The sequence below is a fragment of the Drosophila kikkawai genome, chromosome 2L (assembly GCF_030179895.1).
Source record: "Drosophila kikkawai strain 14028-0561.14 chromosome 2L, DkikHiC1v2, whole genome shotgun sequence".
Classification (NCBI taxonomy): Eukaryota; Metazoa; Arthropoda; class Insecta; order Diptera; family Drosophilidae; genus Drosophila; species Drosophila kikkawai.
The window spans coordinates 12,265,593-12,293,138 of NC_091728.1; the positions used below are offsets into that span (position 1 = coordinate 12,265,593).

At 44.9% G+C, this 27,546-nt stretch overlaps 6 protein-coding genes across 7 annotated transcripts; 2 read left to right on the forward strand and 4 right to left on the reverse strand.

Moving 5' to 3' along the window:
* Nucleotides 1-106: 106 nt before the first annotated feature.
* Nucleotides 107-5,293, reverse strand: Daxx (Daxx-like protein). The gene is made up of 4 exons (XM_017178305.3): nucleotides 5,059-5,293; nucleotides 1,234-4,438; nucleotides 993-1,173; nucleotides 107-794 (listed from the first exon to the last, which is right to left on the reverse strand). The coding sequence occupies exons 1-4, from the start codon at nucleotides 5,104-5,106 to the stop codon at nucleotides 224-226; spliced, it is 4,005 nt and encodes a 1,334-aa protein (XP_017033794.1). The 5' UTR covers nucleotides 5,107-5,293; the 3' UTR covers nucleotides 107-223.
* Nucleotides 5,294-7,289: 1,996 nt separating this feature from the next.
* On the forward strand, nucleotides 7,290-14,485 carry LOC108082785 (hydroxylysine kinase). The gene is made up of 4 exons (XM_017178323.3): nucleotides 7,290-7,438; nucleotides 9,193-9,558; nucleotides 12,834-12,958; nucleotides 13,012-14,485. The coding sequence occupies exons 2-4, from the start codon at nucleotides 9,233-9,235 to the stop codon at nucleotides 13,824-13,826; spliced, it is 1,266 nt and encodes a 421-aa protein (XP_017033812.1). The 5' UTR covers nucleotides 7,290-7,438; nucleotides 9,193-9,232; the 3' UTR covers nucleotides 13,827-14,485.
* tos (Exonuclease tos) lies at nucleotides 10,153-12,531 on the reverse strand. Its single transcript, XM_017178322.3, has 2 exons — nucleotides 11,641-12,531; nucleotides 10,153-11,576 (listed from the first exon to the last, which is right to left on the reverse strand). Exons 1-2 carry the CDS (start codon nucleotides 12,442-12,444, stop codon nucleotides 10,221-10,223), a joined length of 2,160 nt encoding a protein of 719 aa, XP_017033811.1. The 5' UTR covers nucleotides 12,445-12,531; the 3' UTR covers nucleotides 10,153-10,220.
* A 416-nt stretch (nucleotides 14,486-14,901) lies between the features above and the next one.
* On the reverse strand, nucleotides 14,902-20,401 carry msl-1 (male-specific lethal 1). Its single transcript, XM_017178321.2, has 2 exons — nucleotides 18,488-20,401; nucleotides 14,902-18,429 (listed from the first exon to the last, which is right to left on the reverse strand). The coding sequence occupies exons 1-2, from the start codon at nucleotides 19,970-19,972 to the stop codon at nucleotides 16,108-16,110; spliced, it is 3,807 nt and encodes a 1,268-aa protein (XP_017033810.1). The 5' UTR covers nucleotides 19,973-20,401; the 3' UTR covers nucleotides 14,902-16,107.
* Nucleotides 20,402-20,855: 454 nt separating this feature from the next.
* On the forward strand, nucleotides 20,856-22,268 carry LOC108082811 (protein TIPIN homolog). The gene has a single exon (XM_017178370.3). It carries the CDS (start codon nucleotides 21,117-21,119, stop codon nucleotides 22,050-22,052), a length of 936 nt encoding a protein of 311 aa, XP_017033859.1. The 5' UTR covers nucleotides 20,856-21,116; the 3' UTR covers nucleotides 22,053-22,268.
* Nucleotides 22,269-22,496: 228 nt separating this feature from the next.
* LOC108082810 (protein SERAC1) lies at nucleotides 22,497-27,315 on the reverse strand. 2 transcript variants are annotated; one of them, XM_017178369.3, is made up of 4 exons: nucleotides 26,970-27,315; nucleotides 24,590-25,136; nucleotides 23,868-24,528; nucleotides 22,497-23,802 (listed from the first exon to the last, which is right to left on the reverse strand). In XM_017178369.3, the coding sequence occupies exons 1-4, from the start codon at nucleotides 27,047-27,049 to the stop codon at nucleotides 22,739-22,741; spliced, it is 2,352 nt and encodes a 783-aa protein (XP_017033858.1). In that variant the 5' UTR covers nucleotides 27,050-27,315; the 3' UTR covers nucleotides 22,497-22,738. The 2 variants fall into 2 exon arrangements, with proteins under 2 accessions (XP_017033858.1, XP_070142346.1); XM_070286245.1 differs by lacking the exon at nucleotides 26,970-27,315 and adding an exon at nucleotides 25,786-25,856.
* Nucleotides 27,316-27,546: the final 231 nt, after the last annotated feature.

Below are 27,546 nucleotides of genomic sequence, written 5' to 3' on the forward strand. Positions count from 1 at the left end.
AAGGAAATCTATATAAAAATATTTTGTAACTCGCTCAAAGATTACTCTTTTGCATGCGATTCTTGCTCAGTCAAGTCATTTCGTCCTACAATACCGAGTTTTCATAAAAACAATTATAAAGTATACACACTTAGTAACGCATAATTTTACAAATTAATTAATAAATAAACTAAAGTACTGTGTGGCTAGGCGAGGGAGGAAGAGGAGGTGGAGGCGTCTCCTCTCATAGCTCCTCATCCGAAATAATAATCTCCGCTTCAATGACAGGCTTTTCACTCGGCTTGGAGCTAGGATTCTGCTCATGGACGAAGTTGGCGTTTAGACTAGAGACAGAAATGATCTTCAGCTTGCCGTTAGGCGGTTCCTCGACATCTTTCTCCGCCGCAGTCTCGGTTCTCGTTACATCTATCACATCCTCATTGGCGGGCGCTGGTGGTACTACCTCCACCTCAGCTTCGGAGTCGACATCGCTTACCTCGCCATTGACCTTGAAGTTGTCCACAAAGGCGTCCACATCATCCTCTTCATCCTCCGTCTCCGTCTCATCCTCCGATTCCTCTGGGTTGTCATCATTGTCCTTGGAGGAGCCAGCTTCCTTTTGATGTCCTTTCGCTGATCCGTTCATTAGGGCTGCGACGGCTGCCGCCTTTGCCGCTGCCTGAGCACTGGTACAGGGTTTGTCATCATCCTCTGCCAATGCGGCCAACTTGGCAGCTTCTTCGGCGGCCTTTTCCTGCTTCTGCTTGAGGCGTGCCTGACGCTCCTCCGTATTGAGATCCTGCTCACGAGCGAATCTAAGAAGAAACCCAAATATTAGTTATGAAACGATTATTGAATTATCAGCACTATGCCCGCTTCTAAGCTCTGGGCTAATTGGGAACGAACATAGTTCAGCAAAAAAGCAACAGGCTTCTGTTGTCAACAATTAAATTCCAAACATTGCGAATGAGCGAAACGTTAACATAGTGCTGACACTCTCAATTTGTGCTCACTTTTCCAAGACATCACTTATTTTGGTTGCCTTTTTGTTGTTCTCCTGCAGCTTGGCCATCAGCTCCGGATCGCTGGCAGCAGGATCCTTGATATTCGAGGTGAAGTGTGTAACGGTCTCGTAAAGATCAGTCTTTCGTCGGGCCTGCAGCAATTGCCCCACCTTGTCGAAGGCGTCGTGAGCTGAAAGGCATTCAATTATGTGAAATTATATTTAATCGTTTGAAGCTTATGTATGCATACCTATCCTTTTCATCTCAAAGTTGGCCAGCCCCAGCTCCTTTTCCTTGTTGCAGTGCTCCAGCAGCTGGAGCACATCATGGTAGTCGGGGAACTCCTGCATCCGGTTCACAAAGGCCGACAGTGTGCGATTGAAGTCCGGATAGGCAGAATCCTTAAATATTATGGCTTGCTTCAGCTGACGGCGAGCGCTCTTGCTCTCGCCGGTTAAATCACAGATTTTCTCATATATTTGGCAAGCGCGCTTCTTGTAACGCTCCACCTGCAGATAACTGGAGTCATCGTCGTTCCAGTCTACATCCGCCTCCTCCAGCATTTCGATCCGCTTCTTGATTGTGGCCAGGGCATGATTGAGCTTTCGGATGCGCTCAGCTAGTCGCTTGTCAACAGTGGGGGAATCGGGTTCCGATTCAAGTTCCTCCACTTCCTCTTCAGCTTCCTGCTCTTCCGCCCTCACTGGGGTCTGAACCCGCTGCTCATCCTGTATATTCCGTTCCTTGGGTGTAGACGATCTCGGTGTAGGGGAATTCCTTGCTGAAGATGGCGGCCTCTCTCTAATTCTCGCCACCTGTCGGGCTTTCAGCTCATCCATCACGTTCTTAAGGTGTACGTACATGATTTCCGGCTCATTCTTGATACGCATGATGGCCATTTGAACCGTCTTGCGGAAGCCACGCGACATCACAAAGCTTTCGTGGACACTGTAGTAGTGCTTTGTTAGCTTGCTTTGGAGCAAGCGCTGCATCTCCGACGTCTTCTCCACTTCGAGGCAGAGCTTTATTAGAGCCGAGTACTCCGCCGTGAAAGGCGCTCTAGCCGGTTGCGATGCTTCCTTAGACTTTTCTTTCGGTGCTACCTTTGCAAGTGACTTTCGCTTATCGGGCGGGGAATCTGGAAGATCAACCAAGTCCACAATTACTGGGTCAACGGATATTGATTTGGGTGGAGTTTTCCGTTTTTTATCCCCGGGAATTGTCTTGTTCGGCTGCTGCTTTTCTTCGGTACTTCCAGTCTTACTCTCAGTGTCTACTTTCTCTGTGGGCGGCGTCGTTGGAGGCGACTCCACCAAGACTATTGTGGGCGTGGTTTTAGCCTCCAACTGTTCTCGCTGCCTTTGCTCCAGCTTCTGCTGCTCAAACATATGCCTTTGCCACTCGTCGTCGGATTTCTTGAGAACGGTTATGGGCTGAATACGCTTAGTACCGCCAGGCCTCGTCACTGGCGAAATGCTGGCCCCGGGCAGGGAGTTTAACTTGAAGGCCGCCGCCTTGGCCAGCTGCTGATGCTGCACTGCAGCCGAAATTGCCGCCGGAGGTGGTGTAGTCGTCGGCGTAAGTTGGGGCGTAATGCTAGTAGTGGGTGGCAAGTTGAGGAGCAACGGTTCATTTAAGGCGGCCGCACAGTGCGGAGGTGTTGCCAGCAGTCGCTGCGGTGGCGCAGCGCTCGTTGTGAATCCCTGCAGATGTGTAGAGGCCAGCGGAGGTGTTACCGGCTTATGATTCGTGCTCCTGAAAGGCAAAGTGCGGGCGGCACTCAAGCCTGTTGGTGAGGCGGTGATACTTCCCGACGCTTGTGGCCTTATTTGGATGTTAGCTGCTCTAGTGTTGGGCGGCACAGGTGTGATCTTGGCCACCGTCGTGGGTCGCACAATCGGCGGATTGATCTTCTGTGGAAAGGCGGCAGAAGTTGGAAGCATTCCAGGTGGCGGTGGGGTCACTTTTTGGACCAAATGAGCGGGCGGGGGCGTCTGTTGGTGGATTATCTGTTTAGGAGGAGCCTTGGACGTCACCTTGGGTGTCGTCGTGGGTTGCACCATGGGGAGTTTCTGTATCGTCATTGATTTGTGTGTAATTTGGTTGACAATGGGCAGCGAGGCATTTGGAAGGAAAGGCGACTGCGGCTTGTTTGAATTCTGTGGATCCATCAACGCTCTTTGTAATTGCTGGACCATTTGTGTCTTCTGTTGATTGGAAGCTGCCGGCAATGGTTTCTGTTGAAGCTTCTTATGCTGCTGCGCCAATGGAACCAACGGTTGGCCCTGTACTTGTCCTACAATTAAATTTTGTGGCAACTGCTGCTGCTGCTGTGGTTGTACTTGAACAATCGGCGCTCTCTGCTGCTGCTGTTGGAGTTGTCCCAAGTATGCTCTATATTGCTGTTGTTGTTGCAGTTGCTCCAAAGACAATCTATTTGGTTGTACGACTGAGGGCTTCGGTGCGACTTGGATCGCCTTCGGCACTTGCTGGTTTTGCTGTTGCCCTCGCGCCTTTGATGTTGGCTGCTTCTGCTGCTGGATTTGTACCTGTGAGACTTTCGGTGCTGGCTGTTGCTGATTAACTTGCACCTGGATGGTTTTCTGTTGCTGTTGACCCATAATTGACTTTGGTTGCTGCTGATATTGTGCTCCTACTCCCGTTTTCTGTTGTTGTGCCAGTTGCACAGGCTTTTGCTGTTGAAGTTGTACTCCCAACGTTTTCTGTTGCTGCTGTTGACCCACAGAGGCCTTTTGCTGCACTTGCGCCACGAGTCCCTTCTGCTGCTGTTGTTGTGGTTGTAGTTGCCCGGCGAGCACCTTTTGGTGATGCTGTATCTGCTGCAGCATACCCATTGGCGCTTTTGCTTTCCCTGAACTAGGCATAATCGGCTTCTGCTGCTGTTGATTTGGTTGCTGCTGACCTAACCCAACCGGCGGCTGAGTCTTCGCTGGCATAGCTTTTGGCACCAATACCGAAGGCGGTGGGTTGGTGACTTTGCCAATGGGTGTTACACGGTATTGTGGATTGGGTGTAACCTTCACCTGGTGACTGGGCACGGTGGCTATCAGGGCATTTGGACTAGGCGCCTTGTTACTCATCGACCATGCCACTTTCTGGGCAGCGCCCATCTTCATCTGCTTCGCCTTCACATTGTTGTTAAAGCTGTGCGTGTTGTTGTTGTTGTTATTGTTCTCGGTGAAAGTAATGGTGATATTTCCATTAGTTGTCGTGTTGTTCTTTTGATGCTTGGTTACTGTTATGCCACTAGGGATGTGCATGGATTGCAGGGGATCGGTTGGAACGCAGGTAAGTGGTGGCAAGTAAGAAGTCACTGCGCCGGCTCCCAGTGAGGCTTTTGGTATGTTGACAAGCTTGGCTGGCAAACTTTGTCTGACGGATGCCACAGCTCGCAGAGGATCCTCCAGACGGCGACGCTTTGCTCCGGGTGGGGACTTCGGAAAGTGTTAATATATTAATATTGAATAAATATTAGAATGTATATTGAATCATTTAAAATATTAAAATATTGCAAGCCACATTATCCCAAAATGACTAGTTCACATTTGTGGCGACCTGTTGGCCCCTGTGCATTTTAAATTTGAATGAAAATATCAACAAACAAAACCGCCGAGGCCCGCTGTATGCGCGTGTGTGTGTGTGTGTGAGGGGTTTTTGGAGACTTGGGAGCGCGCGCTTGGAGAATTGTTTTGATTTCGGCCGAAATAGCACTGACAAATTGCGTCTCAAGCACAAACTCTGAGAGAGGAGAGCAGCGAATGAGCGCCAAACCCCCACAAGCTGGTACGTCTGGGCTAAATGTAATTAGTGCTCACGATAAGCCAATGCAGGTGCAAGACTCCCAAAGTCTCCATTCGGACCGTCCGGCAGCACTGCTCGACACCTGCATATGTGTGGGTGGGTGTGCATGTCGTGTCTCGCTCTCAACAAAAGCAGCGCGAAAAAAATTAATTCCACACACTACGTGAACGCACACACACTCGGCCAGCAAGCCTATTTAAAATCCAACTGTACTTTTTCACACACACAGCGTCCGGCCCGCTGGGAAATTTACCTCTTCCTCCGAGTCCGAGCTCAGAACGCATACCACCGATGCAGACATTATTCGTGCCAAAACGATTCGCACCCAATTTATTCACTTTTGTGGCACCGCTTCGATTTACTCGGGTTTTTTGACATTTGGACTCGCTCCCGTTGCAGCCTTCTAGTTTTTCACGCATATGGGCACAACGCGATTGGCCTGCTTTGATCTCCACTATTATATGATTCTCTCTCGGTTTACTCGCTTAAAAACAATTACAATTTTTCTCTTTTCTAGTGGTGTGTCGAGCTGTATCGATAGTTCACGGTAGGCGGTCTCCGAAAGTGGAGAGATTTTTGGGCACACCAAAACAACGTTTGCAGTTAACAATTTTGTAAACATTTTACCATTTTTAAGAACGATGCACAACATTTTGGAAATCAAAATGTCCAAGAAGCTTGGAAATATTTTTCCACGCTTTCAGAATCGTTTAATTTTAAAATGTTGTGCCCAAAGACGGCGTTGCCAGATCGCCTACAGTGTTTGATACAAGAAAATCGGAACAAAAGTAACCCTGTAACTAAAAAAAAAGTACGAAAAACAATTATAAAATTAACGAGAAGGGTAAAAAACATGTCGGCAACACGTTATATATTTATCGATTAATACAAAAATAGTTAATTAAGAAACCAGATTTTCCTTTTTCGAATATCGTGCTTTACTATCACCACTAGCGGAATCAGAAACAGCTGTTCCAAACAAAGACAATTTGAATGTTGGCGGTAAATAATAGGATGTCCTTTATTTTAGCCAAGTTTTTAAGGAAGAAAATGTATTAATTAAAATTATATCAAAATTATTTTAAATGTATTTTTGATCGATAACAATATCTATCGTATTAGTCGTAGTAGGCCAAAAAAATTTACCTTGCCAGGCAAGAGCTCCCAACATTTCATTTCGTCGGCTCGCCTCAGGGGGGCAGACAAACTCTAGTTTTTTTTTAAATTTTTATTTGCTGAATCGTTTTCTTTAAACTGCATTGGACTTTGGTCACGTCCTGCGGCACTTCTCGGGACTCTTTTTTTCTGGGACATTTTCCTAGATGGACAAATTCTCAGATATTTATTAATTTTCTTTGTTTTTCCTCCTTTTAATATATTAATTTGTTTTCTTTTATTTATTTTTAATACATGTTTTCTTTTTTTAATGAATGAAAAATTATTTTGTTAAGATACCGAAGAAGCCCTCGAATTTCTATTTCTTAAATAGAAATAATAAGGCGTGTGGAAATTGTTTTTAATATTTAATATATGTTTTTATATACATAGATGTATTTTTTATTCGTTTTTTTTTATTTTTATTTGTTTTTATTACTTATAAAACATCCGAGAGCTGTCCAAGAGAATCGTTGCAGCAGAGGTGCATGCTAATCGCTGCGAAGAAGACCTCGAATTTCTATTTCTTAAGTAGAAGAAATTGTGTTTTATATTTGTTTTTATATACATATAGGTATTTTTTTATTGGGTCTTTTTTTTATTTATTTTTGTTTATTTTTTATAAAACGCCCGAGAGCTGTCCAAGAGAATCGTTGCAGCAGAGGTTCATGCTAATCGCTGATGGGGGAAAAAAGCGATGTATTTAAAAACGAACAACGCGTCTATAGTTTCAAATGGAGCCAGTTAAAAGTATTTTTATTTTTATTTTAAAAAGTTTGATCAGTACAGTAAGTCCTTGGCATTGTTACAAGCTTTAAACATACTTTTAGAGGGACAACCTCTCAGATCTCTATTTTATTATTATTATTATTTTTTTTATATCTTTTATTTTCTTTATTTTTAAACACATGTATAGTTTTTAATGAGTGAAAAATAATTTGTTAAAATATCGAAGAAGCCCTCGAATTTCTATTATAAGGCGGATACCATTTTTTTTATCTTTATTATAGTAAGTTGTTAATATTATATTTATTTTGATTTTTTTGCAAGTTTTCCAGCTGAGTGAAAAATAATAAGTCTAATAGAGCTTGTTTATGTGTAAAAATGTTAATTAATGCTAGTTTTTACTGTTATTTTTTAAAATTTATTTATTCTATTTTATTAAGACTTATCGAGCTGTCCAAGAAGACTTGTCTTTAGTTTTAAATGAACCTATCAATCTGTTCAGCGACGAAAAAAATCCAGTTTAAAAACTTCCGCCACAAAGTATTGGAAATACTTTATCTAAAAGTGTCGATAACAAAACAGCTGCTGGCTGAAAGCAAAAATAAAAAACAATCGCCATTCACACGTCAACGAGCCAGCACATTTCTTTAAATTTTTGAATGTGTTCGTTTTACTTTTATTATTGTCCCGAGTTTTTAACAATTTTTCCCATCAAACTTAGTTACAACGTTTACGCAATCAACGGCACACAGGTGAGATAAAGCAGCAGCTAAAGAGCACGTGTACGGTCAGTGTCAGTTGCTCAGGTAAGCGGACTCGACCGCATTTCATTTCGGCTTGACAAGTCCAGTTGGGCACAAGTGCGTTGTTTATTTGTTGTGCAAAGGAAAATAAAAACGCGGTTATATATATATATATATATATATATATAAATACATATGTAATTGGTGTGCGTGCGTGTGTGTATTATTTTGCGGCACATTTGTTTATAAGTCTGATTAGAAGTCAGCTGTGCATATTTGCGTATTTCATATTCATAACAATAATATTGTATATTTGGATCTTAATTACCGCTAACGTACGTGTGTGAGTGATAGTTGTGCCACTGTGTGTGTGTGTGTGTGAGCCCAGCAAATGGAAAATCGTAGTTATTACGTACAACGCTGCGTATGAGCAATAAACTGCAATTGAGTCAAGGTCACAAAAACGGCAACAATTGGCTTTTGATTTCGAGTATTCTGAGAATTTTCGAGTATTCGAGCTTTGATCGATCTTCTTCCAGCTTAAAAAAAACGTTAATTTCTTTGGTAAAAGGATTTCGTGAAAATTTAAAGCTTATATCAGTATTTTTTGTGTCCACAAAAACTGCTTTAAATATTTAAATAAAAATAATAAATAATCTTAAAAAAATTACACAAATTTTTAATTTTTATTATAGGTAAAAAATAGATCAGATCTAATCTTTTGCCAGGAGAACTTTGACACAAATCTCATAAAAAGACTGTTAGAAATACCAGCCCACTTATAGTTCATGTTATTTATTTTCTATAATCTTTCCATTGACAGTTGTATTGATTTGTGCTTAAATTTATTTGCTTTTCCCAGCGTGGAGACCCTGCTTTCCCCATATTAGTTTTAGTAATCCAGCCGAATCGGAGCTCGATTTATTGAGATTCTTTATAATTGATGTGGAGCGTTAATAAAAACCGATCACGACTGACAGAGTTTGCTTTGCAACGGTTGGGCAATCACTGCTGCGGCTCCGCTGCTTTGCTGCCCCGATAAGGCAAGGCAAAGAAATAACAAAAAAGTAAATAAGAAAAGACAGACAAGTCGGGCAGTGCAACACACTGCTTTGAAATCACAATCAAAATGCAAACAGAGGCTCTGGCTTTAAGAAGTTGAGCAAATATCCAAATTAACGCTGCTGCAAGTGGCGACAGAGGCTCACACACTCACCCCCACATAATTAAACTCACGGGACAGGTGAATAAAAAAAAAACAGATACAGTGGAGCTTCCGTAAGGGAACCGACTAATAAGGTTTTAATTTGTAAAATATTACTAAAGCCCAATGATTCTCGAACCTTGAGCTGGGAATGTGTAGGTTTTGTTTGTTGTTTGTTTTAGATAAAGTATAAATTGCTTCTAAGAATATTTTTCAATTTAATCTAAAAAAAAATTCCACTAAATCCAAACTACTTTTTTTTTAAACCCAATTTACAAAGCTTAAAATAAAGCTTAAACGTTCTGAATTACACACACTTTACTGTACACTCATTGTACAGACACACTCACACATTGGCGAATAAGATATGAAGAAGACGTCGACGAACTCGTTTCAATTGAGACTCAAAACCGAAACTGTGAAACACAATTCATTCCACTGGAGAACGCGCAACCGAAAACATTTTACACCTCGCCTCGCCTTCAATTCTCCTTCTAATTGGCATTTGTTTACATTCGGGTCTCTGGCCTTTGTTTTTATTTTTGATTTGCGTCTCCAGTAAGATAACCCGAGATCGAGCCCGAGCCCCTTGACCAAAAATGGAGCAGTGGAACAATGTGGAGCTGACGAATATGTCCAAAAAGTCATATACCCTGAATCATGACTACGATGCTGCCGCAAAGTTGAACAAGGAGAATACGCAGCCATCCTCGAATGGTAATGGGACGAGTTCGGAGAAGCAGCCACCAGCAGAGGCAGCGCCAAACAGCAGCAGTGATCTTCTCCAGCCAGGATCTGACGTGAAGCCGAAAGTGGAGCCCGACGATGTGGAGAGTTTGCTGCGACGCCTCTACGGGATTACGATAAGCGAGGTCAAGGAAATCATCGCCTACGACGATCGCAACTTCTTTGTCAAGGAGGATAGGTAAGCGAGCAATTGGAGTACTGAGTTGACACCATTATTCTGTCCCAGCAGCACATCCGGAGCTTTATCTGGAGTCACAGTATAAAATATACCATACAGTTGTGGTCAGAATAATAGCTTGGAGGGAAGGTTAAGTTAATATTTTAACGTTAAATACGTATTTTTATAAATATTTCAAATTTTAAGCTTTGAACTTTATTATTTCTTCGATATGATTTGAGATCGTGATAAAGTATTTAACATGCAAATCTATACTGAAGTTGTTTACCTTTTAGAAATTCAATTTGTTTTTTATCTTAACCATATTATTTTATTTATTTAAATTCTTAAACTCCCTTCTCTGTTATTCTGACCGCAATTATGGCTGTGCAACACGAAAACAAATGATAAAGGCCTCCCGCGGAGGCTGGAGAAATGCGATGGGTGGGTGGGGTTATACTCTCACACACACACACACACAGCCTCTATTTATAGCCGTTTAATTAAAGTTGTTAGTCGCAGCAGCTGAGTGTGACGCAACTGGCTGTAGTCACCTTGCCAGCATCACAATTGCTATCTTGATGGATTCATGGCAGTCAGATATACAATCAGTTTAGTTCAGTTCTTTTCTTCACTTTAATAAATTAGATTAATCTACGGTTACAATGTCTAAAAATGGCGAGTTATTTGAGCACAGGTCTCTTCTGGAAGCCAAACATGCTGAGCTTAGTTTGATTATTGCTCACGGCGCCCAGCTTGCCGTTCGTCTTGGTCTTGGGTGTTCCTCCCTTCAATGAGGGCTTGCTGAGGCCCAGTCTTCGTCTTGGCAGGGAATTCTGGCGTGCCAGAATCATAGAGGATGAGGTAGAGGAGGCTGTCTCCTGGCTGCTGGATGGGTTTAACTCGGAACTGCAGCTGTCATCGGAGAGCAGAATGATAGCCTCGTTGTTATTGCTGTCCGAATCGGTGGGTTCTACCAGTAGATCGAGGGGTTTCAGGCTTATTTTTGTACTAGTTTTCCCTTTAGGTGTTTCTATCAGAAAATTGGCAGGCTCTTCCGTGGCAGGCTTGTCTTGGACTTTAGTTTCTGTCTTTGTCTCACTCTCTGGTGATTTGGAAGATTGTCGCTCCTGAGTTTTTTCCCTTGAAAGTCTTAACTTTTTATGGTTAGAACTTGAGCTGAGTTTCTGCTCTTCGTCTTTATCCTGTTTCAGTTGGCTTGGTGGCTCCTTTGGCAGCCTGGTCTGTTGCTCAGCTTGTGAGGCAAAGAAACGACTTCGCACCTCAACGGACTCTTTGGCAAAAATACTTCTTTTAAGGGAGTTTACTCGCTTCTCATCCGCTACGTCGCTCAAGGAACTCGCCTTCTTGGGACTGAGCAGACGGAGCAGAGAGGCATTCTCGCACACCACCGGCGATCGCTGGAGGGGATCTTGGGCAGAGCGCTCTTTGGCAAAGGGATTGTGTCGGCTTCGTGTCTGGATCGGAGAAGGTGGCGGTGTTGCCTCTCTGTCCAGAGATTCCTCCCTGCTGGGACTCCGCCTTCGCTTTGCCTTAAAACTATACATGGTAAATACCTGAGCCTCCGTTTTCTTCGCCTCCTCCAAACGCTGATTCGTCTCGATCTCCTCGTCCACGGTCTTGCTCACAAAGTCCACTTTTTTAAAGAACAAGGCGCAGGTAGCTTGCTCCTTCTTCTTTTCTGCTGGGTGATACTCGTCCTTTTGGAAGTTCCCCTCCCAAATGCTCTTGTGTTTGGCCTGCTTTACATTCTTTGGCGAAGGCGCCGATGCTGCCTTCTCTGGTGTCCAGCTGTCTAGTCGCTTCAGCGAGAAGGGATTCAGATTGCCCAGAGCCAAGTGCAGGGCCTGATCGCTATCCGTCAGCAAGGTACCAGCATTGCTGCAATAGCGCTCATCGGTGGCGTAATCCTCCAGTGGACAAAGTCGCTCCATGCGACGCTCCAGAGGATTGTAAATGTACATGTGCTTAAAGGTGGCCTCCGCCTTCAGGAAGTTCTCAATGTAGTCGTCGTCCACCTGGCAGAAACAAGGACGCTCTTAGGTTACGGAAACGGAACTACAATCGCCACTTTTTACTCACCTCCAGATTGCGCATGTTGAGGTCACTTGGTATCTTCTTCAGTGCTATCCGCATGTCGTCCTGTTCCGTTTTGAGTATGAATTTGCAGGCCTTAGCCAGTCCAATGCCGGGCAATGAGTCGAGGTAGTCGCAGCCGGACAAGATGCACATGCGCCGGAACTTGTCAAAGTGATACTTCTCCTCCCGACACCCCATGGCCAGGTGCAGCTTGTCCGCCTCCACCAGCAGACCAGTGCCATTTAGATCCAGCTTGAAGATAATCTTCTTGGCGCCGAAGAGCGTCAGATCCGAGTCTTCGGTGATGATGTACTGGGCCACATCCATCTTATTGAGCCAAGCCATCTGGGCATCCGCTTCGTAGGGAGCCACAATGCAGTCCACATTCCGGCTGCGGCACTCGCGAATCAACCTCAGTGCCATGTCATGGGTGACGTCCACGCACCGACGCATGTGGGAGCGGGCCTCCTCGATGCGTCCCAGTCGCAGAAGTTCCGCCGCCCGCTCCTTGCTCTGCTTCCTCGACTCCCGACGCCGCTTCTCGGTCAGGGCCTTGGCGGGCAAATGCTGTCCGTCGAAGACCAGAATTGGCTTGATGTCGTACGAGAGCAGCATCTGGACGTATTTGAGGCAGTACTGAACGTATATATCAGTGTCCTCGCCGCGAGCCAACTTCTCGGCGCAGCCAAAAACTCCCTTGTGCAGCCAGCAATAGGTGTCCACGGCCACCGTGCTGCCGCGGATGTTCTTCAGTTGCAAGGGCGACGAGGCCTTGCCCACGAAGGGTATCAGGCCCGTAATGCCCATGGTGCAGAAATATTAACAACAATCAAAACATATAGGAAAACACAGAAAAACAATCAATAAAATTGCGGCTTTTAGCGCCAAAAATAGTCGAAGTGTGACCAAAGATTGCAACGCCCAAGAAACTCAAAATGCCATTCACACAGAACTTCTTATATGTGATGTTTACCAACACTGACTTTTCAAAGTTTTGAAATTTTAAATAATTAAGTAATTAACTGTTTATTATTTATTCTAAAATTAAACCTTATTAATATTATACTTATTTTTGAAATATCATTTTCAGAAATTTTGTTGTTATTTTTATAAAGTTTTCTTTAAGCAAACCGTTAAAAATTAAAATGATTAAAATTAAAATTAAGCTAATTAAAATTATAAAACATTTCTTATAGCAACGTCAAGAACCCTCTAATTGTCACCCATTGTCCAAATGGCTACGTTCTGAAAATTCTCAACTCGCTAGACTCCAAGAAAGAGGACTTTGTGGATGCTCAGAATCAGTTGCTGCTAAGTTTGGGTAAATAAACCTCGCATTCCTTCGAATTACACTTAATATTTTTTATTTATTAGCAAAACAGAGTGTCAAGTGTCCCCGACCGATAGCCAATGCCAGCGGCAAGTACTATTCGGTGGAGCGTCTCAATGGCAACTCGAATGTGGTGCGACTCCTGGAATTCATTCCGGGAGAGATCTTCCACCAGGCGCCCGTTACAAAGCATTTGCTATACCGCAGTGGCGAGTACTTGGCCAGATTGGATCGGTCCCTGAAGAACTTCACCCACCAGGCCTACGAAACACACAAAACAATGTGGATGCTTCAGAGTGTGCCGGACTTGAGGCAGTTCCTGTATGCGGTGAAGGACGAGGAGCGCCGCCTGATCTGCGAGGAGGTAATCGATGCCTTCGAGGGTAAAGTTCTGAGTGTGCTGCCCACTCTGGAGCACCAGATCATCCACGGCGACTTCAACGAACAGAACATAGTGGTGGAGCAGAGCGGCGGCGACTACACCATCAAGGGAGTGATTGATTTCGGGGACACAAGCAAATCTCCGCTGCTCTTCGAGGTGGGCATCGCCCTCACCTACATGATCCTCCAGGCCAAGGATCTGGCCAGCGGCGGAGTCTTCTTGGCCGGCTATACCAGTGGCATTCCTCTAGGAAACACCGAGCTGGGCCTCCTCAAATACTGTGTCGCCGCCCGACTGGTCCAGAGCTTGGTCATGGGCCTCTACACGCACACACTGCATCCGAATAACGACTACCTGCTGGTTACCCAGGAGCAGGGTTGGACGCTGCTTCAGAAGCTGTGGCGCGAGAGCCTGGAGAATGTGGATGAGCTGTGGGCGACCACTGGTCACCAGTACTTGACGCAGAGTAATAAATAAAATCAAATATTAGGGTCTGTTTCGATTTTCTGGTAAAACAAGCAATCAAATTATAATGTGATTATTCATTAGGAAAGTAATAAGTATTATAAAATGTCTGTTTTTTAAGGATGTAAAAGTCTTGTATGTGTCTGTGCAGCTAAAAATTCGATACGTAATTAAAAATGTAGAAATCTGTAATAGAAAATCGAAGGAGGCCCGTTTGGGAATCGATTCTAGAACCAATTGTCAATTATAAATAGAATTTCCACATATCTCCTGTTTAGGGAATGCAGCTTGATATTTCGATACTGTATTGAAATTTAATGAGACACTATAACGGTGCGATAGATATTGTTTTTTTTATATATCGGACTAATAAAATCTATAAAGAAAGACAAATTAAATAAGATTTGTAGGATATTTTTTCGAAATCGATATTTTTGGTCGATAAAAAGACAAATAAATTAAATTAAATTTTTTCGAAATCAATTTTTTAACTTTAAACCAGATATTTAGGTCAGATATATCATCATATTTTTCCCTATTCCTGTACAGAAAATAACAAAAAAAAATGTTACAAATCCAAATACTGATTGCATTTGTTTTAAATATTACTTTATCCAATATATTATTATTATCTTTATCATTTACAATAAAACTTGTTAAACAAATACAAATACATTGTATGTAGTACATTTTCTTTGCTTAGATTTAGATTTTTAGGGGTAGGTGATCTCTTATTTTTTGGGCTCTACTACAAGTGGTGGCAATTAATTTCAAATCTCGATACTCTCAGCTAAAGAAGCTGCCATTAAATTGAACTAATTAACGCTAATTACATTGAATGGGTGTAAAAGGGTCCGCACATCCTGCTGGCCAAATATACAAAGTATCATCGTAGGGTTTTCGTGGACTCTCGATCTATCCGCTTACTACTTAAGACTAGACTTAACACCTACTGAAATGTACAATTGAAGGCGCCACGCCACTCTCGGACTCGCTGGCAGGCGGTGCGCGCTCCTCCTTATCAGGGCAAAGACAGAGCAGGAGGTCGAAACAGAATATGTGTGTATATAATATAAGGTGCCAACAGTGTTTACAATCAAGTTTATTAATTTTGCAAATCTTGTTACGACTGTCTCTTCGCTTCTTTCTTTCCTTTTTTTTGGTACAAAATGAAGCAGGGTTTAAAAGAAGTTAATAAAATAAAACAATATGTTAAATATACATTTATAAAGTCCCGACGCCTCTAGGCCCACATCAGACAACCCAACTCACTCGCACAAACAATTTTACACATTAAAAAAATTAAGAAAAAAAAAAGAAAAAATATCATCAGAGATTTATACCTGAGAGTAACACACACGCTGTCGCCTGGGGGGCTTAGGACGTCTCGGCACGAACGACAATAACATAGTATAAATAAAGACAAAAAAAAAAAAGATTTATGGATAATACAAGCTAGGAAAAAAAATATTTAAAAATAAAAGTCTACGAATTTCATTTTGTTAGGCCAAAGGAACAGCCCATTATTACATATCCTGGCTGGGTTTTGTTTATCACTTTAGTGCGGGCTTAAAGTTGATAAAGCAGATAAAGCTGAGATGTTGTATTAAAGGATCTAACTTAGCGATTGGTTTAGATTTTTGAAAGGAGAAACAAGCTGGAAGGGAACACTCTTTAGAGTGTACCCTCTGATTAAAAAATCAATCTCAATTTAAGGACAGGCGATGGATATATTTCTACAGTTGCTTCAAGTTATATTTAGATAATTCTAGGCTTTGTCATTTTAAAATTGATGTATATAGGAGGTTCTTTAAGGATAAGGTACATTTCAAATAAATAAAACTTTACAAAAAGAAAATAATACAAATTATTTTGTGAATTTGAAACATCTACATTTACTTTAAGCTTAAACCGAGTCATAAATACTCGAAAAAGTATACAAATAAACAAATGAAGTAAGGAAAGCTACTTCTCTGGGATTTTAAAAAACAAAATTTCTAGTTTAAAAAGGAAAACAATATGCTTATCATCACTATTGCACCTTCATTGGATTGCATTAACGACGGACAACTGCTCGGGACGATATTTATATACGACATCGCCTGTCCTGGATTGACACTGATCCCTAGGATGGCTGGTAGCCTTTACTCTCTGCTCTCTTAAATATTTCGCAAGCCATAGTACCTCGCATAAGAAAAAAATTAAAACAAAAAAAGCAACGTCGGCCTCCCTCCTGCAATCCAGCTCAGCTCCCTTAGAAGTAGACGCTCCCCTTGGTGAACCCATTCGGTGGCTAATGTCGCCTTGGACGCTTGCGCCGCTTCAGGAACACGTACGAGGAGTTCTTCTCCTGATGCCTGGCCTCGGCCGGCGTGGTGGGTAGCTTTTTGCTGGCCAACGTCGCCACCGGCACTGCCTGCGCCTTCGACTTGGCAATGGAGGTTAACGCTTGGCGAGCATCGATCCAGGGCAGGCTAAAGTCGTCCCTTGCCTCCATATTGACCATATTCTCGCCAAAGGCCTGAACCGGTACCTCGGTGACGAACTGAATACCCTCAATGTCCTCGGGCAGCGGGTAGAATGTGGACGTGGGCAGCGGATCCAGCGAGACCAATACCTCGTCCTGGTTGTGTCGCATGCGCAGGCTCTCGATTCGCACTTGCTCCTTCATGTAGCGCGCATCCCGGCACTTACGATCGATCTCGTCCTTCACATACTTGCTGTGACGTCGCTCAAAGTCCGCATCGCTCAGCGGTTCCGTCTTCCGTTTATCGGAACTGGGCGTTACGGGCACATCCCGCCATTTGGGTATCTCTAGGCTGGGATTGTCCGCCAGCAGCTCGTCGGCCTCCTCCAAGAAAAACTCGTTGTCGCAGTGGAACTCCTGATCCTCCCACGAGCGCGTCGTGTACGGAAAGGTGGCGGTACGGAAACGTGACTTGGATCTGCCCGATCTCGCCGTGGCCTTGCTGTACGTGTGCGGGGCACAGTTGTTGTTGGTCTTTCTGGTTGGTGCCGATGAGGAATTACTGCTGCTCACGCTGCTTATGGATTGCGGGGTCAGTGGAGCTGCTGCTGCTGCTGCTGTAGTTGTTGTCTTGGATTTCGACTTGGTCGAAGGGCTGGCGATAGGCTCCTGGGAGGATGAGGATGTGGGCGTGGGCTGGGGCGTAGATGCCGGCGTTGACGATGGTGTTGTCGTGGGCGTCGGCGCTGGGGTGATTGTGGGTGGCGCCGTGGGCGGAAAGATCAGATTTGTCGCAACGCTCTCCTTGCTCGGCTTCTGCTTCATGCTCTGACTCTGGCGGCGCTGCTCTTTGTTTAGATGCTCCAGCAGCCGGAGGCGCAATCGCTCTCCGCGCTGCTCAATTGTCTCCTCAGTGTCGGGGTCTGTGTCCTGATCCTGATCCCGGGATATGGGTTTATCATTGAGCAATGTCAGCTTCTTGATCTTCACCTGCGGTTCCAGCGTATCCTGGTCCTCTCGATGATCGGTGATAATCGAGGGAGCCGGTTTCGCCGGCGAGGAGGAGGAGGAGGAGGAGCTGCTACTGATCTTCTTGTCAATGAACATGCCGTGCTGCCGGATCTTGACTTGCAGACGATGCTTTTTTACTGGCTCCGTTTGCGTTTTGGCGGATAAAAAGTTCGTCATGTTTGTCAAATTTTTAGCGGGAGATGATGCATTCACAGCTGCCCCTGTAACCTTGGGAGACGCCACAATAGCCGCTGAGTTGGCCTTGGGAAGGGTGGATGCGGAGGCGGGAGGCAGTGCATTCGACACAGTCTTGGGTGCCACCGCCTTGAGCGCCACAGCTTTGAGCGCCACTTCCTTGGCCCTTTGAAGATCCTTGGATGTTTCTTCTTGTCCCTTGACTACTGTCTGATGCTGCTCCTTGGTTGCCTTCCGTTCCTTGGATGCTTTTCGCTGATCCTTGGATTCTATGCGATGCTCCTTGGCTGCCTCCCACTGCTCCTTGGAAGTTTTACGTTCTTTGGAGGCTTCTCTCAGCTCCTTGGAGGCTTTTAGAAGCTCCTTTGGTGTTTCCTGCTCTTTGACACCTACCCGCTGCTGCGTTGGGACTTTTTTATTACCCCTTTCCAAAGCTTCCTGCAGCTCCTTGGAGGCCTTTCTTTCCTTGGATGGCTTTTGCAGCTCCTGGACCGCTTCTTCTTGCTCTTTGAGTGCTTCATCCAGCTCCTTGAGTGGCTCCGCCTCCATAATCCCTTCATCCTTAAGCTCCTTGGCTGCCTTAGGCTGCTGTTGCGGCTCCTTGGCATGCCTGCTGATCGTCACCACCTCCTCCGTGTGAATTTCGACCTCCATTGTGGCCGTCTCTGTTCTGACAATTTCCTCTGTGAAGCTCTCCACGGTTTCCACCTCCATCTGCTCTACCGAGTCCAGCTCCAGCTGCATATCGTTCTCAACTCTATCTTCTGACTCCAAATCTGGTCTCTTTAGACTATCCTCTTCCGCCTGCACTTGCTCCGGTTCGCTGTCAACCTCTTCTTCCTGCAACAGCGGCTTCTGTCTATGATTCGGTGTAGAGTGAGCGGATGGCGCCATGGGCTTCTCTTCAACCATGTTCAAGTCCATGGGAGTCATGGGAGGTAACTGCAAGAGATTGTCTTGAAATTATCATTTCATGGATAAATCTCAACGAAAAACTCACCTGATTCGGCCAGAGATCCTCTTCTGGGGCTGAGAGTGCCTCTACGTTGTTAACCAGTGGACTATCCACAAACTCTTCGTCCTCCTCTTCCTGGTCATCCTCTTCGTCACTACTGCTCCCTTCCTCACTCGAGTCCGCCTCCTCCTCGCTATCTTCATCAGAGTCCTCCTGATCCTCCATATGGCCATTGGCGTCCACGCAGGGTGCATTCTCCTCGCCGAGAACCTCCTCCTCTGCTCCCACAATGGTTTCGGATGCCACCTCCACCTCTACTTCCACCTCGTGGGGTTCCAGAGCATCGTGAAATATCTCCTCCTCAACGACTTCCTCGACGACACTCTGATCTTGCTCTTGGAGCGACAGTTCAAACCGAAAGTGCTCCGTCTTCAGCTGGTGCTCCAAGTGCTCCGCCTCCAACTTCTCCTGCAGCTGTAATTGCTCCTCCTCTTCCAGCTTTTGCTGCTGATTTTCCTCCTCAGCTTGACTCGGCATTTCCTCGTGGACATGGTATTTCGAGGACGTAAGGCTGGAGTCTTGATTCACGCGATGCAGGAAAATAGTGCTCACCTTCTTGCCATTGAACTCGCCGCGGGCTTTGCTCTCCATGGGCTTACTGGCTGGAGGAAGATTCGTGGTGCCGGCAACCTTGTGACCCGCTTTATGCGGCAACTGCGGCTCCTCTTCTTCTAGCTCCTGCTCCACCTCCATTCTGATCCTCGACAGCTGCTCATGCTGCGGATGCGGCTCCCCCATTGGTTGCATGTGCTGGGGGGCGTGCTTCACAAGCTCAGTCTGCGTTTCGGCATGCAAGAGAAGCGGGCCGGCGGACGGGGGCAAAGAGTGATCATCATCGTCGTCGTCGTTCGTCCGCTTGTTTCTTTTTCGCAGCTGCTTGCGCAGCTCCTCGATGGTGGCCTCCAGCTTGGCGTTGGCCAGCTTCAAGTCCTGATTCTGCACCAAAACCTGGCTCAGCTTGGTATTCTGCTCGTCCAGCTCCTTGTCCTTGGCATCCAAACTGTCCGTCTGCTCCTGCATGAGGTTCAGGTGCAGCATAATCATTCGCTTCAGATTGTTGTTCTCCACAATGAGCGTAACTACATCGGAGCTAGGTGCTCCGCCCGACGAGGGCGGTGCCATTGCCCCGCCGCCACGCTCTTGGGGCAGCGGTGGCGGTGGTGGCTTGTAGTAGCTACTGGTTTCCTTCTGGTAGCCACGCTCCTGCCGCTCCTGCGGCGGCGGTGGTGGCTTGTAATAGCGACTAGTTTCCTTCTGGTAGCTATAGCCATGCTGCTGCCTTGAGTTGGTCTTGTTGTGCGGCGCATAGACAGGACCAGCGTGCGGATGGGGATGTGAGTGAGAGTGCGGGTGGGGGTGCTGCTGGTGCTGGTGTGGATGCTTGGGGTAGCCCCTTGACGAATTGTGGTGATAGGGCGGATCCGAGTAGTTGGCCTTCTGGTTGAGCGGCCACTTGAATCGCTTGTCCATGGCGAGTAGAGTTGAGCTGCCGTCAGACCTGAGATCTCATAGTTCGCCGCCTTGTTCCGTTTGTTTTGTTTTGTTTGCTGCGCCTTTCTTGGCGCTCCGCTATCACCACCACCACCACGCTTGACGCGCTTGCTCTGCTTTCGGCAGCTGATACGGTGCGATACAATGCGTAGAAGTAGAATCCCGATTCCCACCACACTTAATTTTTCTTTCTCGCCCTCTCACAGCAAAAGCATCGTTTTTTGCCAGAATTTAGGTCCTTGGCGGTGTGTGCGTGGCGCTACTATTGCACGTTGTGACCATATTTAGCCACCGGACTTTATGGTTCGTTTTGGGGGTCGCGTTCGCACGTTCTTTCAACGCTTTTTCCACGATTATCCGCAAATTGTAAACTCGCCCGAAAAATGCTCTTGGAAGTATGGCGTTTTGGTGGCGTTGCCAGGCCAGCAATGAGCAGGGTTGCATTTCGTGCTAGAGATGGCAGTGGGTCGTGACATTTTCTTGGGCACGCGACTCACGAGCACTAAGTAAATAAAATTATTCAGCGCAACTGTACTAACAAATTTTAACTTTCTTATATTAAATGTTTATTCTAAATGTATTTTGAACAATTTAATTTTAATTAAACAGGGACTTGCCTAAAATACATAATTATTATAAAGTAATAATGTTAATATTTTATATTTAAATTAAATTAGTTTCAGAAAGATTTTGTAATTGGTGTTTTGCCCTCATCTCGTTAAAACTAGGATTTAATAGAATTAATGGTGAATATGAAATATTCTTTGCGTTCTTTCGTGCCTGGAAAATCGATCACGATTCACGCTCCCATCACTACCGTCTTTTGCCACCATTGCAAACGCCGGGCAGCCGAACTTTTTTAACTTTTTTTTCCTCACACACATGGAATTATGCTTTTAATTATTCAATTAAGCCTTGAAAAATGGCCTGCAATTAGTTATGTAATCGGAAAGTGCAAGAACAAAGCCATTTCCAGTCGCTCGTCGGTTGGCAGCCCTAACTTATGCCTGCGATGCATGTGAATGGCAATTGGAAAGAAGCAGAAAATGGCGGCAAAATTTTACTAGAGTTTCTCTGTTTTTCGAGGTTTTTGTGACGATTTCTGTTGCTCCAGTTGTTAACCATGGCATCCTTATTTGGCGATGATGGTGTGGACGACCTATTTAACGACAACCTGCCAATGGACCAGGATCAGCTTCCCAGCGATGGCGAGGGCGAGAAGCTCTTTGCCGACGACGAGGACAACAATGATAATGCTGAAGAGAACGGAGAAGAGAAGGGCGAGAAAGTGGAGCCTAAGAAGCGAGCGGTTCGGAATCCTCGGCCCCGTCTCACCGTGGAAACACTGCGTGGTCCCCGCGGCATTCAGACCATTGAGGAGTACTATAAAGACATCAAGTTCAGGGGTCGAGGACATGAAAAAACTGATCTGGACGAGATCCTCCGTCGTCTACAGCATTGGGGGCATCGGATGTATCCCACCTACACCTTTGACGATGTGCTGAACAACATAGAGCGCCTGGGCAAAAAGAAGCCGCTGCAAGTGCACATGACGCGCTATCGTTTGGGTCATCTGGAGGATATGCGAGCCCACGAGGCGGAGGCCATGGAGGAAGCCCAGGACGACCAGCTGAATGGCGGTGCCGGTGACGAGCCCTTCGATGAGTTTGATGCCCTGCTGGGCGAACAGATAGCCATGTCCAAGCTGGCTCCACCGCGCACTCCCCATCAGAGGAGCATGTCCACGGCCTCTAGCTGTGGCACTAACAGCACTTTGGTCACTCCCTCCTTCTCTCGCGGCAATGCTGTCATGTCCACGCCTTACTCCGCCGCTGGAAATGCTGCTCCCACCTTTGACCGAAACGGAGCTCCCTTGGGTTCAGCTCGGTTGTCCTCCTTGGACATCAGCGATTATGGCCAGCCACTGCCGCCTTCGCAGCCTCCAACGCCCTCGGCCAAGAAACTATCCAACGAACAGATGGCCAGGATTGCAGAGAACAGGCGGCTGGCACAAGAGAGACTGAAGGCTAAGAAGCAGCAGCAGGAAAATGTCAGCTAAGAAACGCAAAATAAATATATAGCATTTAAGATATTTTATAGTAAAGGGAAAGATAAAAGATAATTCAAAAATGTACATAAGATTTGAATATAGTAGCTTTGGTATTTGAAATTCGATTAATGATTTTTGACAGCTGATTTTAAGGGGGTTGAGCCATGATAGAATTATAACTCTATCATGGGTTGACCCATTAAACGCTTCTTAAACCTTAAAAAATTTTGCGATATTCGATGTCGTTACAAAGTTACATCAGTTGACAAGAAATGCTCTTCAAAGCAGCAATTTATTGTGAACCTTCCACCAAGGCCTAATACACATTCCATAGTTAGACTGAAAAACTTGGTATGGCGTTACTTATCTTATTAATATTTCAGTAACATTCTCACGGAACTCTCCCCCAAAATTCTCGTCCGTATCAGTAGGACCTCTCGTAAAAGTCATGCCTTAGTGAAAATATGGACGTTTTTATTAAATCATTTTTTGTCATTGACTTTTGTAAATAAATTAGGATATTTCGTTCGTAAGAAGCTACATGGGTTGCGAGCGTAGAATATACATTTGGATTTGGACATGGTTGTGTGTGATGTGGAGATTAAATACTTAACATACGTCCTTAGAGACTAAGCTGGGATACTATTAAGGTACAGGCGCGTATTTGGGATTTCTCTTCAAGAGAGCCCCATTCCCTAAGTGCTAAATCTGAGGGCGACAATGGGCAGCGATTCGAACAGGCCCTTGGCTCCCTTCAGCAGAGCGGCCACAATGTTGGTGAATACCACTTCCTGACTCGAAACGGACTGCGACTGGGCATCCTGATTCCTTGGATCCGATCTCTCCCTGACGGCCTCGTGGATCACATGCAGGAGTCGCTGGTACAGGAATGATTGCCTGTAGATTGGCTTGGAGAGGCTCAGGTGGTCATCCTTCATCAGATAGAAGTCACCGAAATCTATCCGTGCGGATTCCTCCGTGACAATGCGCAGCGGAAACTTGAATGTGGTAAGCATTGTGGGCGTTCCTTCGGCCACGCTGACGACCTTGACATCGCGCAGGAAAGTGTGCAGGCAGCCCATGAAGCGACGGTGCATCTCGAGCAGTTTTGGCGAGTTCTCCTCCATCTCCTTGACCTCGATGGAGGGCGAGAGTATCATCTGCATGTGCTGCTTCCACTTGGCAATGGGTGAGCCCCTGTGCGGTGTGCCCAGGAACACAATGCCCTTGGTATTCTTAGCCAACTGTTGGACCTTGGGCTCCTGTGAGTCCACCGATTTGAGCAGCATCAGCTTGGTGAGCAGGCCGCCCATGGAATGTCCAATCCAGACAATTGGTCTGCCGTTGCCCACATCCGAGGCAACGATCCTCTCCAGCAGTGTGGTGGCCCTTACATCGATGTGACCCTGACCCTTCTCACACGGGCAGTATTTCGTGAAATTCGCCGACCACTCGGTGACCGCTGACGTATAATCGATTCCAATAATTCTGGAATCGGGATAGTCATCCGGCAGCCACTCCATGGGCCAGCAGTTGGTGTACTCATCGCTGGTGTCCTGGTTGTGCCACTCGTTGCCCGACACACTGAAGTCCCCAGCACAGTTCTCGTTCGCATTGAGAGGCACATCGGGATGGACCACCTCCCAATCGGATTCCAATTCGGCGGCGTTTCTGAGCGTCTCAACAAACTCTTTGGTGGCATCATCGCTAATGTTCAGACGCCGTTCCTCCACTTTCTTGCTGGCCTTCAAGACGGGATCTGCAGCAAGGACAAAGAACGAGGGTTAGAAGGATAATAAACACCTAGGGCATCTTCTCGTTTACCTTTTATGGCTTCCGTCTGGGCGTCGGCTTGTGGGGGAACCGGTTGCTTGCGCTGCTTGCCGCCATTCAGGCGCTTCTGCTCACCCACCAGGAACACATCATCCGCTTCGCTGGTGTAGAAGGCATTCTTGCCGTAGAGACCCAGCTCTGTGGGCTGCTTCTTGTCGCGCTGCCGCCACGTGATGAACACACCACCCAGAAGTCCATGGACAAAAACAATGTCCGCCTTGGGCTTCCTGCGGGTGCGAACACGCGGATGCAGTGGATAGACATTCGGCGGATATGTGCACTGATTGGGATCATCGTGATCCAGATTGGCCATGGTTTTCGCCGAGATCACTTGCAGGCGAAGATCCGGACACTGCTGCCAATCGGCCAGGACTCCAATCCAGCCGGTGGCAAAGAAGTGCTCCACGGCATTGGGTACCACAGATATGTTGGCCAGAACTTTGCAGAGTGTAGACAAGGTCTCGTTGTCGTCGCTGAATATCTTTCGCAGCTCCATGAGATGCACGAGGCCGCCGTCTTTAATTATATTCGCCGAGACCTGGGGATCCTTGCTAATGTGATGCAGGAACGAGATGATTTCCTTGAGTAAATCCGTGTCAGCCGTGGACAGAACAATGGTCTGCTCCTGGGTCATGTATTCGTGGATGTTCTCCTGTAATCAAGAATAATTTTCGGGCTTAAAGAAAGTTTTAGTTAAAGAATTTAATTCTTACAATTGGATCCTGTTCGGGAAAGTATTTGCTGAAGAAGTGATCCACACAGGACATGGGTCGCAGCCGGTTGAGCATCACATGCAGCTCCGATAGTAGCATCTTGGGATGCTTGATGCAACCGTGTCGGTGGACGGGCATAAACCACCGTGTGTCTGCGCCACATCTGGCCAGAGAGACAGCCGTGCGGGCATCGCAAATTTGTGCCAAATGCCGGAAATCCCAGTCCTTGAGGTGATCCATGCAGACGAGCTGCTGCACCGCCTTCAGTCGCTCGGGTTGGGTGCCATTTTGGGCGATATTAAGAAGACGCCAGGCCACCGAATGCTTGGCCGCCTTCCACCACTTGCCAATTGGATTGATAATCACATTGATCCATTTCTTCTCATCCTCCTGCTTCTGCATCAGCTTGCGCATGGACTCGCGATAGATGTGGTACTTGATGTAGATGTACTCGGAGCGCCGCTTATCCGGCTCCGGTGACTTGGTGTCCACATAGCGAGAGAGGATGCTGCGCACCTGCGGCGACTCGTACAGCAGGAAACCAGCCCTGAAATTTGGAAGTTAAGGGAAGGTTTTCCATTAGATTATAATATAAGCAAACTTGTATCCTTTATTTTAATATTATATTTTTTTTATATTTGTTGAGTTACCAAAGCTTTTAGGTACTCGATATTATTATTAACATAACACTTGTTGTTGTTGTTGTTGTTGATGTTGTTGTTGTTTAATAATCTTTCTTGAACCAAAACAATTACCGTTGCCAACAATTTGTTTTTGGGATAAAAGTGAAATAAACAATTATTTTTAGATTTTTGTTTGTAATTTTGCTTTGGTTCTGTACAAAAAATGTTTATTTATATATATCACTTCATTAAATTTAAATATAATTCAGAGATTTTAGTCTTTAATTTACTTTTGCTTAAGTTTTATGTATATTTTATTTATTTTATTGTCTTTAAAACAAAATTTAAATCTTTAAAAATCTTAAAGATTATTTCTTATCAAGCTTTTAAGTGTTAAAATCCCACTTTTTTTACGAACTTCCGTTTTGTATTTTTTTAGCCAAGTTGTTCTAGTTTTTTTCTTTTTTATTGACCTTAAATAACAACAACAATTATCGCTGCCAACTATTTGTTATTGAGATAAACGTGAGATAAACTTGTTGTTGTTTGTTTTGAAAAAAGTGGGCACGTCACCTCCGAATACAAAAACAAAGCCCCAAAGAACCCAACACGCGCAAGAGAATCCCCATCAGGCGATAAGGAGAGAACTATAAATTCGCGGGGGGTTCGCGAAAACGAAATTTAAACTGCGCACTAATATGGCGCCATGATAGTTTTGGCAAACACACCAACAACACCTCATCGTTTTTGCAAGTGTATGCGTTTTGGGGCCTTGAACAGCTGTTAACGCACACGCCGAACGAGAAGAAGCGAGAGAGTAAGGAAGCAAAAACAACAACTCCGCGGCCACTAAAGCTTGCTATCTCACTTTTACAAAATCGTACGTTTTGTTTTGATCGTGTTTTGCAGAGAAAATAAAAGAGCCAGCTATAGGTGACTCATTTAATACTCTAACGAAATGAAAAAGCAAAATATTTTGACTGAATAAAATAGTGAATCCAATTCAAAAAATAAAATCAAAATTAATTAGTAAAATTGTAATCCATTTTAATTTAAATGTGACCTACATATGTATTTTTTTTTTATTTAAATCTAACTTCTTTAAGCTTTTTTTTATTTATTAATCATTAGGAATTAAAATTACTATTATATATTTATCAATGGAAGCAAAATTCATTAATCATATTTTCCTTGGAATTAATTAAAAAAAATCATACGATTTCGCCTAATTTAATAATAATCTATAACTAAAACGAATTCTCCAGAATTTCCTTGGTTAATCTCAGTCGTTATCAACTTTTATTTCAGGTAAAAACAAACAAAAAGATCTTTAAGTTTGTGGCCTCATTTCCAAATAAGTATTTGTGCCTATAGCTTGATTAATCATCGCGTAATTTGTTGTAAACAAACGACGTCACAGGTGCCAACGCCTGTTTAGTATAAAGAATGCGGAAAACAAGATCTGTTGTTGTTGTTGTTTTTGTTGCTAATGTTTTGCATGTTATAGTATATTCTAAAAAAAAATATACATATATATTCAGAGATCGTACGATTTATTCAGAGGCCATGTGGCGCCATTTGAAACGTGTTGGGGGACGAGCCCCCAAAATAATTAGGGCAGGGTTTTTCTTGTAATGTTTTTCAAACTTTTAATGGGTGGTTCTATTTTTTCGCTGTGTGTGTGCGACCTGTAGCAGCTGCTTGAATAACGGTATTTGTTGTGGTTTGTTTTTATGGCGTGATTGGGATTTACTTACGCGGTCAGCAGGCCCACGCCCACTCCGCCCACAAGCTTTGGATAACGGCGCAGCTGGGATTTGAGATCCTCCAATGACATTGCCTGAATTCTCTCTAGTTGTTGTTGCTGCTGCTGCTTTGTGTGGATTCTTCTAGTTTGGCTGCCAAAAGTTTACTCAGTTTCAGAGAGTCACACGTTAAATTTAGACACTTATTATTGCCCCTACAAACTTGTTTCACTAGGGATTTTTTTTGCTTTTTTAGGTAGTTTGCTGTCACTGACAAATGTTTATGTTTTTCGCTTTGTTTTTGCTTTGATTTTTGAGCTGTAATTGCTGCCCGAACCCTTCGGGCCGTTCGTTTTTATAAACTTTGACAATTGGTAGGGCCGTTTGCTGCTGTACCAGAAATACCACAAATGTAGCACCATTCACAGTGAGACGGACTCAGTAAATTATTTGAATTTGAGTCCATGTTCGGGAAGAGAAACTATTGCCAATAACGATCTGTAGAACTGTAAAAGTGACAAAATTGGCTTATATTGTATAGCAATCTATTCAATTATACACTAATGGGGTGTCACAAATGTTACTTTTA